Source organism: Theropithecus gelada, chromosome 1 (genome assembly GCF_003255815.1).
Source record: "Theropithecus gelada isolate Dixy chromosome 1, Tgel_1.0, whole genome shotgun sequence".
NCBI lineage: Eukaryota > Metazoa > Chordata > Mammalia > Primates > Cercopithecidae > Theropithecus > Theropithecus gelada.
This window is the reverse complement of record NC_037668.1, coordinates 191,645,158-191,661,444: the sequence shown is the minus strand read 5'-3', so window position 1 is coordinate 191,661,444 and position 16,287 is coordinate 191,645,158. Positions and strand designations below refer to the sequence as shown.

The window sequence follows — 16,287 nt, the reverse complement described above, 5'->3', positions numbered from 1 at the left end:
ACAAAGTCAGGAGATCGAGACCATCCCGGCTAACACAGAAATATGCTGTCTCTACTAAAAAAATATGAAAAATAAGCTGGGTGTGGTGGTGGGTGCCTGTAGTACCAGCTACTCTGGAGGCTGAGGCAGGAAAATGGCATGAACCCAGGAGGTGGAGCTTGCATTGAACTGAGATCGCACCAGTGCACTCCAGCCTGGGCAACAGAGGGAGACTCAGTCTCAAAGAAAGATTGTGGATATATAGTAGCTGTATATAGTTATGTGATACATGAGCTGTTTTGGTACAGCCTTGTGTAGAATAATAATGACATCATGGAAAATTGTGTATCTATTCTCTGAAACATCCTTTGTGTTAAAACAATCCTAGTATACTCTTTTAGTTATTTTAAAATGTACAATTATTATTGATTATAGTCTCCCTATTGTATTATTAACTACTAATTTTATTCATTATTTCTTTCTTTCTTTTTTTTTTTTTTTTGACACAGAGTTTCATTCTTGTTGCCCAGGCTGGAGTGCAGTGGTGCGATCTCGGCTCACTGCAACCTCTGCCTCCAAGGTTCAAGTGATCCTCCTGCCTCAGCCTCTTGAGTAGCTGGGATTACAGGCATGCACCACCACGCCTGACTAATTTTGTATTTTTAGTAGAGACAGGGTTTCTCCATGTTGGTCAGGCTGTTCTCGAACTCCTGACCTCAGGTGATCCGCCCACCTCAGCCTCCCAAAGTGCTGGGATTACAGGCGTGAGCCACCATGCCTGGCCTCTATTCATTATTTCTAACCTTATTTTTTTAACCCATTAATTATCCCTACCTCCACCCTATCCCCCTACTATCTTTCCCATCTTTTGGTAACCATCCTTCTATTCTCTATCTCCCTGAGTTCAGTTGTTTAAATTTTTAACTCCTCTAGATAAGTGAGTACATTTGATGTTTGTCTTTCTGTTCCTGGCTTATTCACTTAACAAAATGACCTCCAGATCCAATCATGTTGTTGCAAATGATAGACTCTCATTCTTTTCTGTGACTGAATAGTATTCTGTTGTGTACATATACCACATTTTCTTTATCCATTCATCTGTTGATGAATGGATAAAGCACCTTAGGTTGCTTCCAAATCTTGGCGGTTGTGAGTGGTGCTGCAATAAACATGGGAGTGCAGATATCTCTTTAATATACTCATTTCCTTTCTTGTGGGTGTATACCCAGCAGTGGGATTGCTGGATCATATGGTAGCTCTATTTTTGTTTTTTTGAGGAAACTCCAAACGGTTCTCTGTAGTGGCTGTACTAATTTACATTCCCACCAACAGTGTACAAAAATTCCCCTTTCTGCACATCCTCACCTATATTTGCTATTGCATGACTTTTGGATATAAGCTATTTTAACTGGGGTGAGATGATAGCTCATTGTAGTTTTGATTTGCATTTTCCTGACGATCAATGATGTTGAGCACCTTTTCATATGCCTCTTTGCCATCTGTATGTCTTTTGAGAACTGTCTATTCAAATCTTTTGTCCATTTTTAAATTGGATTTTTAAATTCTTTTCTATAGAGTTGTTTTAGCTCCTTATATATTCTGGTTATTAATCCATTGTCAGATGGGTAGTTTGCAAATATTTTCTCCCATTCTGTGGGTTGTCTCTTCACTATGTTGATTGTATCCTTTGCTGTGCAGAAACTTTTTAACTTGATATGATCTCATTTGTTCATGTTTGCTTTGGTTGCCTGTGCTTGTGGGATATTACTTAAGAAATTTTTGCCCAGATTGATGTTCTCGAGAGTTTCCCCAATGTTTTCTTGCAGTAGCTTTCTAGGTTTAGGTCTTAGATTTAAGTCTTTAATCTATTTTGATTTGGTTTTTGTATATGACAAGAGTTAGGGACCTAGTTTCATCCCTCTGCCTATGGATATTCAGTTTTCCTGGCACCATTTATTGAAGAGACTATCCTTTCTCAAATGTATATTCTTGGCATCTTTGTCAAAAGAGAGTTCACTGTAGATGCATGGACTTAGTTTCTGTGTTTTCTCTTCTATTCCATTGGTCTCTATGTCTTTTTTCATGCCAGTCCCATGCTGTTTTGGTTACTGTAGCTCTGTGGTATAATTTGAAGTCAGTAATGTGATTGCTCCAGTTTTGTTCTTTTTGCTCAGAATAACTTCGACTATTCTGAGTCTATTGTGATTTCATATAAATTTTAGGATGTTTTTTCTATTTCTGTGAAGAATGTCATTGGTATTTTGATACGGATTACATTAAATGTGTAGATTGCTTTGGGTAGTCTGGACATTTAAATAATATTGATTCTTCCAATCCATGAACATGGAATATCTTTGCATTTTTTTGGTGTCTTCTTCAGTTTTTTCATCAGCATTTTATAGTTTTTATTATGGAGATCTTTTACTTCTTTGGTTAAGTTAATTTATAGGTATTTAATTTTATTTGTAGCTATTGTAAATGGGATTACTTTTTTGATTTCCTTTTTGAATTGTTCACTGTTGGCATATAGAAATGCTAGTGATTTTTGTATGTATATTTTGTATCCTGAAACTTCATTGAATTTATCAGTTCTAGTGGTTTTGTTAGTGGAGAATTAAGTTTTTTCCAAATATAAGATGGTATCATCTGCAAGCAAGTTTCATGTGACTTCTTCCTTTTCGGTATGATGCCCTTTATTTCTACCTTTTAAAAAATACTTTTAAGTTCTGTGGTACATATGCAGATTGTTACATAGATAAATGTGTGTCATGGGGGTTTGTTGTACAGATTATTTAATCATCCAGGTATTAAGCCTAGTACCCATTAATTACTTTTCCTGATCCTCTGCCTTCTCTCACCCTCAACCATCTGATAGGCCCCAGTGTGTATTGTTCCCCTCTAAGTGCCCATGTGTTCTCATCATTCAGCTCCCACTTATAAGTGAGAACATGCACTATTCAGTTTTCTGTTCCTGTGTTAGTTTGCTAAGGATGATGGTTTCCAGCTCCATCCATGTCCCTGCAAAGGACATGATCTCATTTTTTTTATGGCTATGTAGTATTCCATTGTGTATATGTGCCACATTTTCTTTACCCAGTCTATCATTGATGGACATTTAGGTTGATTTCATGTCTTTACTATTGTGAATAGTTTTGCAGTGAACATACGTGTGCATGTGTCTTTATAATAGAACAATTTATATTTCTTTTGGAGAAATATAGAACAATTATATTTCTTTGGGTATACCCAGTAATGGGATTGCTGGACTAAATTGTATTTCTGTCTTTAGGTCTTTGAGGAATCGCCACACTGTCTTCCACAAAGGCAGAACTAACTTATACTCCACCAACAGTGTATAAGCATTTCTTTTTCTCTACAGCCTCTCCAGCATGTGTTATTTTTGACTTTTTAGTAATAGCCATTCTGACTGGTATGAAATGGTATCTCATTGTGGTTTTGATTTGCTTTTCTCTAATGATCAGTGTTGTTGAGGTCTTTTCATTGATTGTTGGCCCCATGTATGTCTTTTTTTGGGAGATGTTTGTTCATGTCCTTTGCCCACTTTTTAATGGGGTTGTTTTTCTCTTGTAAATTTGTTTAAGTTCCTTATAGATGCTAGATATTAGGCTTTTGTCAGATGCATAAATTGCAAAAATGGTCTCTCATTCTGTAGGTTGTCTGTTTAGTCTGTTGATAGTGTTTTGTTGTTATTGTTCTCTTTTCTGTGCCGGAAGCTCTTTAGTTAAATTAGATACCATATGTCACGTTTTGCTTTTGTTGCAGTTGCTTTTGGCATCTTCATCATAAAATCTTTGTGCCGATGTCTCAAATGGTATTGCTGAGGTTGTCTTTGAGGATTTTTATAGTTTTGGGTTTTACATTTAAGTCTTTAATCTATCTTGAGTTGATTTTTGTGCATGGTGTAAGGAAGGGGTCCAGTTTTCATCATCTGCATATGGCTAGCCAGTTATCCCAGTGCCATTTATTGAATAGGGAATCATTTCCTCATTGCTTGTTTTTGTCAGGTTTGTTGCAGATAGTTGTAGATGTGCGGTCTTATTTCTGGGTTCCCTATTCTGTTCCATTGTTCTATATGTCTGTTCTTATATCAGTGTCATGCTGTTTTGGTTACCCAGTCTATCATTGATGGACATTTAGGTTGATTTCATGTCTTTACTATTGTGAATAGTTTTGCAGTGAACATACGTGTGCATGTGTCTTTATAATAGAACAATTTATATTTCTTTTGGAGAAATATAGAACAATTATATTTCTTTGGGTATACCCAGTAATGGGATTGCTGTACTAAATTGTATTTCTGTCTTTAGGTCTTTGAGGAATCGCCACACTGTCTTCCACAAAGGCAGAACTAACTTATACTCCACCTGTAGTATAGTTTGAAGTCATATAGCATGATGTCTCCAGCTTTGTTTCTTTTTGCTTAGGATTGCCTTGGCTATTCAGTCTTCTTTGGGGTTCCGTATGAATTTTAAAATTTTTTTTCTAGTTCTCTGAAGAATGTCAATGGTAGTTTAATGGAAATAGCCTTGAATGTGTAAATTGCACTGGGCAGTTTGGCCATTTTCACAATACTTCTTCCTGTATATGAGCATGGAATGTTTTTCATTTGTTTTTGCTCATCTCTGATTTCTTTTTTTTTTTTTTTTTGAGTCTCGCTGTGTCACTCGCGATCTCGGCTCACTGCAAGCTCCGCCTCCCGTGTTTACGCCATTCTCCTGCCTCAGCCTCCGAGTAGCTGGGACAGCTAGTTTTTTGTATTTTTAGTAGAGACGGGGTTTCACCATGTTAGCCAGGATGGTCTCGATCTCCTGACCTCGTGATCCACCCGCCTCGGCCTCCCAAAGTGCTGGGATTACAGGCTTGAGCCACCGCGCCCGGCCATCTCTGATTTCTTTTAGCAGTGGTTTGTAGTTCTGCTTGAAGAGATCTTTCACATCCCTAATTAGCTGTATTCCTAGGTTGAATGTCCTTTATTTCTTTCTCTTGTGTGACTGCTTTAGCTAGAACTTTCAGTACTTTGTTGGATAACAGTGGTGACAGTGGGCATCCTTGTCTTGTTCTAGATCTTAGAGGAAAGACTTTCAGTTTTTCCCCATTCAGTATGATACTAACTGTGGGTCTGTCATATTTGACCTTTATTATATGGAAGTATGTTTCTTCTATCCCCATTTTTGAGGGTTTTTGTAATGAAGGAATGATGACGTTTGTAGAGTGGTTTTTCAGTGTTAATTGAAATGATCATATGGTTTTTGTACTTCATTCTGTTGATATGATGGATCACATTGATTTATTTGCATATGTTGAAACATTCTTACATCCCAGGGATAAATCCCACTTGGTCATGATGAGTGATCCTTTTAATGTATTGTCGAACTCATGTTTGCTTGTATTTTGTTGCCAATTTTTGGATCAGTGTACATCACTGATATTGGCCTATAGTTTTCCTTTTTTGGTATGTCTTTGGTTTTGGTATCAGGGTAATACTGGCCTCCTAGAGTAAGTTTGGAAGTATTCCCTCTTCCTCTATCTTTCAAAACAGTTTGAGTAGGATTGGAATTAGTTCTTTAAATTATTTGGTAGAGTTCAGCAGTGAAGCCATCAAGTCTCAAGTTATTCTTTACTTAGAGGCTTTATTAGGACTTTGATGTTGTTACATATTATTGTTCTGTTCAGCTTTTGGATTTCTTCATGGTTCAATCTTGGTAGGTTGTATGTGTCTAGGAATTTATTCATTTCTTCTAGATTTTACCATTTATTGGCATATGGTTGCTCATAGTAGCCACAAATGATCCTTTGAATTTCTGCAGTATCCATTGTAATGTCTTTTTTATCTCCAATTTTATTTTGGATTGTGCTGGGTCACCCCTGAAACCAGCATGTCTCAGAGCCCAGGGTCAATGGTGTACTTGTGGGTATGAGTGCTGGTTGTTCAGGGCCCAAGGGTTCTTTAGTTAGCAGATGATAAATCCTTCCAGGACTGGGTTCTTCCCTCAAGGCAGTGGGATCCTTTATGGCCCAGGGTGTGTCTAGAAAAGTTGTCTAGGAGCTGGGTACTGGAATTGAGGCCTCATGACTCTGCCGGTTACCTTATTCTACTGTGAGTAACTTGGTGTCCAAGATGCAAGACAGAGTTCTCTTTACTCTTTGCTCTCCTCTCCTTAAGCAGAAAGTAGGAGACACTTTCTTGCTGGGACTGGGGAGACACTGCCTGGGGTTGGGGAAGTGATGACATAAGCACTCCCTTTGCCATGCCAGTTGGTGTCTCTCTGGGTCACATGCCACCCTATTTCACTAGCTCTAAGCCACACCTAGTGCTAGGAGTTGCCTAGGAATTGCAGTCTTTGTGTCCTAGACGCCTGTGAAGTTTACCTAGGATCCCAGAGCATTTCAGTTTGCAGTGTTGAGGCTTGCTGAGCAAGTTCCATCTGTTGCAATGGGTGTTTCCCTGCTGGCTAGGGCTGGGCCAAATGCTCCCTCTGTGTGAGGGCGCTAGCTGAACCTAGGATGGCTCTATCCTCCACTGTGACAGGGCAGCACTGAATTCAATGTGAAGTCCCCCAGTTGCTGTGTTCTTTATCCCCAAAGTACACAAATTGCCTTTCTGCACCACAGGCGGCTACTGAGGGATATGGGTGGGGTGGTATCAGCAACTCAGGACTGTCTCTCCATTCTTCCTCATTGCCTCTTTTGGTAATACAAAGTTAAAACCATGCACTGTGATTGCCCACCTGATGTTTGGTTCTTACGACGGTGTTTTTCTGTGTGCAGATGGTTGTTTAAATTTGGTATTCCAGGGGGTGTGGGAGTGTGATTCGTGTAGGCTTCTATTCTGCAATCTTACTCTGCCCTCTGAACTTTAATTTATACCATACAATAAATCAGAGTGAAAGGTAAACAACAAGGTTACAATGTAACTCTATTATAAATTTTGAATTTTTTTTGGTGACAAATACCAGTATATTTTTGTCTTTGGAGCTATAAATTACTTAATTTAGCAAGCTCTAAAGCTTATACATTTTAACTTCTCAAGTAAGAAGTCTGGCACTTTATGGCTATAAATTTTACTATCAAAATATCCAGGGTAGTGAATTCATTTTAATAATTATAATTCTTCTAAACATCATTTGAAGAATTATTTGTGGACACTAGACTCAAGACTATATATACTAAATCCAAACAGTATGCCTAGGACCTCAGTTTTGAGTTTTTCATCTCAGTTATCTGTCCTTCAACTTACGACTTCCTCTTACACTTTCATTTACTAAACACATTTTCAGATTTTTAAATTGGACCTTCTCCTCCAAGGCCCTATCGGACAACTTTATAAATATGCATTTACAGCCTTTAAACACCAACATTTTAAACTGAGACTAATTCCTGCAACCACATTCCTTGTTAAAAGTTCAGCACTAGGCCGGGCGTGGTGGCTCACGCCTGTAATCCCAGCACTTTGGGAGGCGGAGGTGGGCAGATCATTTGAGGTCAGGAGTTTGGGGCCCACCTGGCCAAAATGGTGAAACCTTATCTCTACTAAAAATATAAAAAAAATTAGCCAGGTGTGGTGGCGGGCCCCTGTGGTCCCAGCTACTTTGGAGGCCGAGACAGGAGAATCGCTTGAACCCAGAACGTTGCAGTGAGCCAAGATGGTGCCGCTGCACTCTAGCCTGGGTGATAGAGCCAGACTTCATCTCCAAAAAAAAAAAAAAAAAAAGCTTAGCACTAACAATATCTTTCTGTCATTTTCTTCTGCTCAAGGAACAAAAGAAGTCAAACAGATAATGGGTTCTGCCTGAGCCATTTGTGAAGTCTAAGAACAGATATGTATACTCCCTGTTATTCTTCCAGGGCATTATTTTATCCTTTTTTTTAAACCTTGAAAAATAAGTGTTACTTACCCTTATAAATATTTTGAAGTAAAGTTTCTGAATTTCTGTGAAGAACTCTTCTAATAATTCAGCTTTTCAAACACAGTCGTTACTCAATAGTCCCTGTAACATGGGATTTATTCCACAGTTAAAAAGTGACTTCCTCCTTTGTTACATGTGAGAGTGGTTCTTTGTTTTCTCAGGATCCCAAACTGCTCATTCAAAACTATCTCTGTCTGTTTTCCAACACTATTTATGTCAGATTGTAGGGAAACACCCACGGGAACTTTTCTTTATATTCTTTTGCTGCTGTTTTTTAAAGAATGAAGGTACAGCAGTGTGAATTAATCATGGTTTCTCAGTTGCTGGGCATTGTACTGCTCCAGGGTTGTCAGTAGATACAGTCAGATTCCTGCGTTTCTGATAGAAGTCTGGCGTTGACTAGTTCTCTTTGCCACTACATCATCTAGCAGTTGCTCCATGTTCAACTAGGCCTGAACCTTCTTCAGGCCTCTTCCGAAAAGAAAAGTTACCTGTGAAGTGTCTTTCTGATGGCTTAATTTATTTCTTCTCCTGGTGAAATTGGCTGTAATGTTATTTTTTCTGTTTAGCTGGTTAGGTCTCTTGAGACCTGCAACTGGTTTCCTACATACTTCATTTTGTTTCAGAAGGCTTGCCTTTCTTTTTAACACTGGAAAATAGTGTTTTGTATTCTTGTCAGTTAGACATGGACAATTCATAGGACTAATTCCTTTTCCAATTCCAGATGATTTCCTAACTGCAAGGCCAATGATTATCCATGAGGATGTCTCTTTCTAGGCATTACTCTTCCTCTACAGCTTAGACTGGTTTTACCAACACCAGAATTCTTTTGGAGTACCCATTGTATTCTCATCCTAAATTGCTGGAGTCTTCTGTTTAGTTTTGGAAAAGTCTGCTTTTTTCCTTGCTTTCAATTCGGTTTGATGACACCATCCAAAGACATGTCAATTTTGTCAAGGTTTTTGTTGCTGCGGGCTTTCAGCAGCTGTGACAAGGTCACCATGGCTTCTGCCAATTGGGTACCAAACTGGTTTATAGCTTGAAACGTGGTGCTAGAACAGTCAGTGGGGAAGGCCAGAGTTGGAGACCTGCCACCTCTCATGCATGCACGCAAGCAGACTACCGGGCAGCATCCTTGTCCTCCCACCTGTGGTTGCCAGCATAGACCAATTTATCCCATTCATTTAAATTACTTGATAGTGTTCTCTGGAATACTCTTGAATATACCATAATTTAGCTAGTAAAACATATTGATGGATTGCTGATAGTTCAGTTTCTTACTATTACAAGCACTGACACACTAAAAATCCTGTTACACATATGTCTTTGGAGTATGTGTTTCTGGAGGATACATTTGATGAAATGATATATTAACTTAGCATCTTAATAAATTCAAAAAGATTGTTCTTATTTAAACATCAACCTTCTTGCCTGTTTCCTTATGCTTTTAGAAAAACTTAAGTATTATCAATTTTTATACTGTCTGTCAATGTAATTGGTAGATATGTTTCATTGTTTTAATTTGCATTTAAAAGATTAATGAAATGGGTTTTCTATAACATTTTTATTTTAGTCATGTTTTACATATTGTGACCTGTACTGTCTTGATATCCTTAGCTCAATTTCCTGTTGGATTTTTCTTTATTCTATTGATTAGTAAGATTGTGGTATATTAGTGAAAATAGCCATTTGTCAAATGTTAGAAGTTTTTTTGCTTTTAAAAAATATACATACTCTATACTGTCATAGATGTTTTTAATTTATAGGTAATCAGATTTTTATATCTTTTTAATGGTATCTTTGATTTTGTTCTTATGCTTAGGAATTCCTTTCCCAGCAAGAGTATTACAAATTTGAAAGATTTTCTGTCATCAGTATTATTTTCTCATTTTTATTATAATCAAGATTTATGATATCCAGGAATGTTTATTTCCTTTTCCTTTTTTTGTTTTCGTTGTGTTCCTAGATTCTGGTCTCTAATTTGGCATGTACAACATCATCAGATAACAAGCCTGAAACCTTGGCATATTATTATTTACTGTGGATCAGAATAAAGTATTAGATGGGATGATCTTGGATCCTGCTTAATTGAATACCAATTTATAAGTACCTACACTTGGTAATAGTTTATAAGTGGGCCAATTATCAGTCCTTGTTTGCATGACATAGTCTAAGTTTAACCTGTCTTCCAGAATAATTTTTTTTTTTGAGACGGGGTCTCACTCTGTCACCCAGGCTGGAGTGCAGTGGCACAATCTCAGCTCACTGCAACTGTGGTCTCCTGGGCTCAAGTGATCCTCCCATCTCAGCCTTCTGAATAGCTGGGACTACAGGAGTATGCCACCATGCCCAGCTAATTTTTTGTAATTTTGATAGAGACAGGGTTTTACCATGTTGCCCAGGCTGGTCTCAAGCACCTGAGCTCAAGCCCTCCTTGTCCTCCCAAAGTGCAGGGATTACAGGCCTGAGCCACCACACTTGACCAATAATAATTTTTAATAGTCTCCTTTCACTGTAAAAAGTGCCTCAGTTTAAATAAAAAATTATAAATGTTATAAAAGATAGTTGTTTACATGGGATAGTTCCTCAGGGTATTATAACACTAAAGCTTTAGTTGTTTCTATTTATGTCATTCAGTTGTTCCTGTTTACATTACTTCTATAGTAGTAATATTTCATTTGCTTTAACTTTTAAAATATCTGTTATTTTCATTATGAACTTATTACAAGCTTCATACAGTTGCTTATGTGAGGTGTTTCTAGAACAGTCATGCTAGTGTGTACTTTCTTTGCCTTCATTTTAATTACCAGAATGATGTTCACTTTTTGCATTAAATGTCCCTTACAATTCTTATTTACCTAGTATTGCTTTAAAGATGATGAAACATTTGTCTCTGTATGTGGACATATTTTGGTTATATTTTATTAAATATGTCATCAAATCTTTTTTGTATGGCTATGACCTAATGTTTTAACCTGGCCAAATAAACCATTACTTATTACATTAATGTTTTCTGATGTTGCATATACTCGGATCATTGGATTTTGTGGTGTGCTAATTAATACTGGATCATTGGATTTTGTGGTTTGCTAAGTAATACTGTTCTTAACACAGATCCCTGTGGGAGCCACTAAATGCCAATCCCTATTGTACTGTCACAGTGTTGATAAAAGTTTGGTACTTGTTACCTGCCAGATAGATTTTCAGCTATCTTATTTTATTCCGATAGTATTTCTCCAGCCTTTTCTTATGTAGTACTGTGTCAAAGAATATTTTATAATAGGTAAATTGTGTCTGTTGTTCTTTCTTTCTTTTCTCTACTACCTCTGCTACTGCTTAAAAGGTTTATAGAGTTTAGTATTGGTCATTTTCACCACTGATTATAAACTGTAAATCAACCCATATTCTTTTGCATTTTGAGGTGTTTTGTAAAATTGCCATATAAAAAGGCCAATTTCAATTTTCCTCTAGTTAAAAATATCTTTTTTTTTTTTTTTGAATACATCTTAAGAAACCTAACCTTTTTTTTTTTTTTTTTAAATAACATTTCTGGTGGTTTGTGTGTTCATGTCATATATGTTTCTCAGTGTCATATTTAGGTATATATGTTTGACCCTTAATTTTTATGTTTGTTGGTCCCATTAATAAAATTTGAGAATATCTGTGGAGTAGAACACCGTATAGGGATTACCAATTTGTGCCACCACTACCTTTTAAACATTACTCTTTGGATATAGCTATTTATTTATAGGTATTTTCAATTTCATGTTATGTAAACTGTATATGACATTTTCATAAAAGTTTGTTCTTTTAAAATATCTAGGCACTGAAGATTAATGAAGTTCTTACCATTATTTTTGCAATGCATGTAATAATGTAAAAAGAAGATTGTTTTATTAGACACAGAGTCATTTTTCTTGTTTTATGATATTTAAAGTATCTACTGTAATATATAAAGTAATGTTTGTTGGTGTTTGCGTTTCTTCTGCAGACAGTGATAATGAACTCTCAAGTGGAACAGGTGATGTGTCTAAGGATTGTCCAGAGAAGATCCTGTATTCTTGGGGAGAATTGCTAGGAAAATGGTAAAATTTTATTTTTCATACTGAAAATTTTATATTTACATAGTTGATGTTAATTTGTTGTATTAAAATCTGTGTGTTAAAATAGGTTTTAAAGGATTAATATTAAAATCTATCTTAATATCTTAATGTTTAAAAACTTAAAAATTAAAATATATTTTATAGATACTCTTTATATTTGGCTAGGTCTTCCCCCTAAGTATGGTTTTATTTAACTTGCTTTTAGAAGATGTCTTTGTCTTATTATTTCACTCAGACCTTATTATTTGTCTTATTATTTCACATCATTTAGCTGAGTCAACTTTATGCTATATTGCCAATGCATTTAAATGTCTACTGTTAAAGGGTTACATTTTTTTAAAACCAAGTCTGTTACCACTAAAATAGGCTGTATAGGTTAGAATTTCTCATTTTACCACTGACACAGCTTGTTTCATTCTTTCTGACTAAAACTATTACTTTAAATTTTGATGTATTTTATGTGGAATTAGAAAAGAGTACTCTGTTTATATTTATTATATTAAGCACTCTTTATATTTATTTTAAATACATTTTTTTTTTTTTTTTTTTTTTGAGACGGAGTCTCTCCTGCCTCAGCCTCCTGAGTAGCTGGGACTACAGGCGCCCGCCACCGTGCCCGGCTAATTTTTTTTTTTGTATTTTTAGTAGAGGCGGGGTTTCACCGTGGTCTCGATCTCCTGACCTTGTGATCCGCCCGCCTCGGCCTCGCAAAGTGCTGGGATTACAAGCGTGAGCCACCGCGCCCGGCCTTTAAATACATTTTTTAAAAGGACTATCATATGTCGGTGTAATGAAAAAATTCTGCCAACAAAATACTTCCCCATACTAGTATAGACATAGAAATTCAATTTATTGTTGAATAAGCATATAAGATTACATGCATGCAGGTAGTCCAGGGGAGACTACAAAGTCTGGGCAGTCACATCTCTCTCAAGACTTAGTGTTTTTTTTTTTTTTTTTTTTTTCCCATTCCAATAGCTTTTAGGTTTTATTTTCACATGGAGCACCAGTAAGGTATTAGAGCCAATCAAAATAAGGAGTTGATTTAGAGATTTATTTTCTTTACCTGGCAATTCATTTGCACTACCATGAATGGGAATCCTTTGCATAGCTATGGACAGTAAACTTGGCATTGCCATTATGTTATATATGTTGAGAGTTGTAAACTAGCCTAGTGAAAGACAAAGGCACACACTTCTGTGTTGTCACACAATTCTCAGATGTTCCAGCCATTCCACTGAAATGATGTTCAGTAATCTTTTTGTCCATTTCAAAAATCTTATACAATTTTACCCCACACTATATCCAGGATCTAATTTACTCATTTGCAAGCATTGTCCACCTAAATCTAAATTTATCTCATATGTTTTTATCTGTTTTATTTAGGGTTACTCTCTTACTTTACTTTAAGATGAACAGTTCTCTTTTTAGATGGTCCTGAGTTAGGACAATTTCAATGGGGGATGGAGAGCGGCAGGAAGTAAGATGGGAGAGTGTGTTCTAGTTAGAGGCAGGTGACTTTTTCAGTCTCAGTCTAGGCTGGGAAATAGGAAGCATGCTAAACTTTTAAAACAGAAGCATTTTAATGCAGATAATTGACTTACAATGTGTTAGAAGTTTGAGAGAGCAGAAAGGAGACATTATGACTGGAGTAACCCAAGTAGTAGGAAACAGCTATGGCCTATAGGACTGGAGAAATAAAATGAAAGAAATATTGTTACCAGAATCTAGGAACTCAGAGGGGGTCTGAGGAGCTGACGCAGGAATCTCTGAAGAGGGCTGCATCCTGGTTGCTTAGAATTATGAGGATGCTCATAGCAGCTAGTGTTTAGAAGGAACTGTCAGGGCAGGGGACAACTGTTTAGTTCCACACTTCTGAAGAGATATCCAGATCTCGGGTATCGGAGCAGGTGGGGAGAACCACATCATTGGTGCTGGTACTTGTTGGCCTGGCTAGAATTAGTATTTTTCAGGAGTTATGGTATAGCTGGTGCTGGCAATGGAATTCCTTCTTCCATTCTTCTACCTTCCACCTGTATATGTCTATTACTCATGGGCAGAATCTAACCTGGAAGCTAGTGGGTAAGGGAGTTTGGGATATGTAGTCTGCAGATTCTCGGCCTTTATATCTTTGAGCAGAATACGGAAGGGTGGACTTGTAGTTGATAGGCAGTGGGTAAATGACTACAAAAGGGTAAAAGCTGGGCCTAATTCTCATTTACCCATTTATCTGGGTCAATTGAATTAGGCATTCTTAATACCCAATGTTTTTAGATAGAGATTTATTTATTAGGAACACTGGTAAGGAAAAAAGTAAATAAAAAACAGCACCAACAACTTGTCCTAATCTTCTTCATCTTTGGTCTGAAAGTGTACATTTATGGTCCAACCATATGGATATGATTGATAGCAGTGGATAGAATGGTAGCATATGCATTGATACCACAGCTTGGCTTCTACTGTTACATGGTTTCTTTCTTTCTCACTTCAAGTTATTTGCTGGGGGAAGGCTTAGGAATTTACATGGACCTCCATGCACCATAGAAATAAGCAACGTGTCTCCTGCGGCAGCTCTACTCTCTGGCCAGAATTTATTTTTCCCTGATTCTCTAGTCAAGAACAGGGGCATAGTCTTCTATTGTGGTCACTTCATAAAACAAGGGCTCCCTTCTTACTGGATCTCTCATTACTGAGAATTGGGTGCTTACTTTTTACCGGCCCAACACATTCATTCTTTCTAGTATAACAAAATACATGACACCTAAAACTAATACCTTATACTCCAGTTGAAATTAATCAACAAAAGATCTATATATAGGTATTGTAGAAACTAATTTTCTTTGGATAAGATGTTTCTTCTTGTCCATAATTTACTCCCAAAGGCAAAATAATTTCAACTTGGTAAGATCTATGGAAGGGGAATATAATTTAATGGGAAAAATACATTATGCTAAAACTCAGAACTGAATTAGAGTTCTAGTTGTAGTGCTAACTTGATAGGTAGCTTGCACAAGTTATTTAACATTTTTGGGTTCCATTTTTCCAGTGAAGCTTTTATAAACTTGCTCATGTATGCATGCTTTGTCTTTCAGAAATGGAATAATGTTTGCAAAGTTTTTTTGTGTGTTTTGTTTTTCTTTTCCTAGCCCTTAGATTGAGAAAATACCTTAATTTTTATTGTCTTTTTATGGTTTGGGATTATATCACCATTCTTGAGGAATTTACAATAACAGTCTGGGCTCTTTCATTTAAGAGAATATGTATGAACATCTCACTTTCTTGATTCTTAGATGAAATTTAGTTAAAAGTCCACATGCTTATTGGGAGAAATGGCAAGGTGAGAATGGTTGGGAAGGGAAGTAGAGACAGATACTGGCTTTTTATCAATCAAGTTTCTTTTGATTTTAAATTATTTATTCATAATATTTTCTACATGGCAGTTAATATTCTAAAACGATAAACAAAATTTAATATAGAAAAAAATTATGCTTTTCTTTTTTGCCTTTGCATGCTCTTATTTCAAAATAGGTTTAAAATTCATGGCATATTATACTAGAAAACAAGTCTGTCAATGATCTAAGCTTCTATCTTTAGATACTAGGAAAAAAGAGAAAAACCCAAAGCAAGCAGAAGCGAGGAAATAAGAATATAAATAAATGGAGTTGAGAAGAACACTACAGAAAATCAGTCAAACTGAAGCTAATTTTTATAAAGATTAATATATTTGATAATGATAAACATCTAACTAGACTGATCAAGAAAAACGAGAGAGAAAACACAGATACAAGAATCAAAGAGGCTACATCATTACAGATCCCCACAGACATTACAAGGATATAAAAGAATATTATAAGCAACTCACTGCCTGTAAATTTAGAAGCTCAGGTGAAATCAACAAACACTTGAAAGTCATAAATTGCCAAAGCTTACTTGAAATAAGTAACCTGAATAGTCCTATATTAGTTGACAAAATTGAATTTATAGTTAAAAAGTTTTCAGTAGAGAAAATTTGAGGCCAAACTGACAAATTCTACCAAATATTTAAGAAAAAAATAATAAGACTGGGCGCAGTGGCTCATGCCTGTAATCCCAGCACTTTGGGAGGCCGACGCAAGCTGATTACTTGAGGTCATGAATTTGAGACCAGCCTAGCCAACATAGTAAAACCCCGTCTCTACCAAAAATACCAAAAAAATTAGTCAGGTGTGGTGGTGTGCACCTGTAATCTCAGCTACTTGGGAGGATGAGGCACAAGAATTGCCTGAGCCTAGGAGGTG

At 36.5% G+C, this 16,287-nt stretch overlaps 1 protein-coding gene and 1 pseudogene across 1 annotated transcript in view; one reads left to right on the top strand and one right to left on the bottom strand.

The window, feature by feature from the left end:
- Positions 1 to 16,287, top strand: part of RABGAP1L (RAB GTPase activating protein 1 like) — an 802,566-nt gene that overhangs the window by 193,318 nt on the left and 592,961 nt on the right. The window contains exon 12 of the mRNA XM_025368997.1: positions 11,899 to 11,992. Coding sequence (XP_025224782.1) covers positions 11,899 to 11,992 — 94 coding nt within the window. The remainder of the gene's footprint in view (positions 1 to 11,898; positions 11,993 to 16,287) is intronic.
- On the bottom strand, positions 8,003 to 8,937 carry LOC112634640 (annotated as a pseudogene).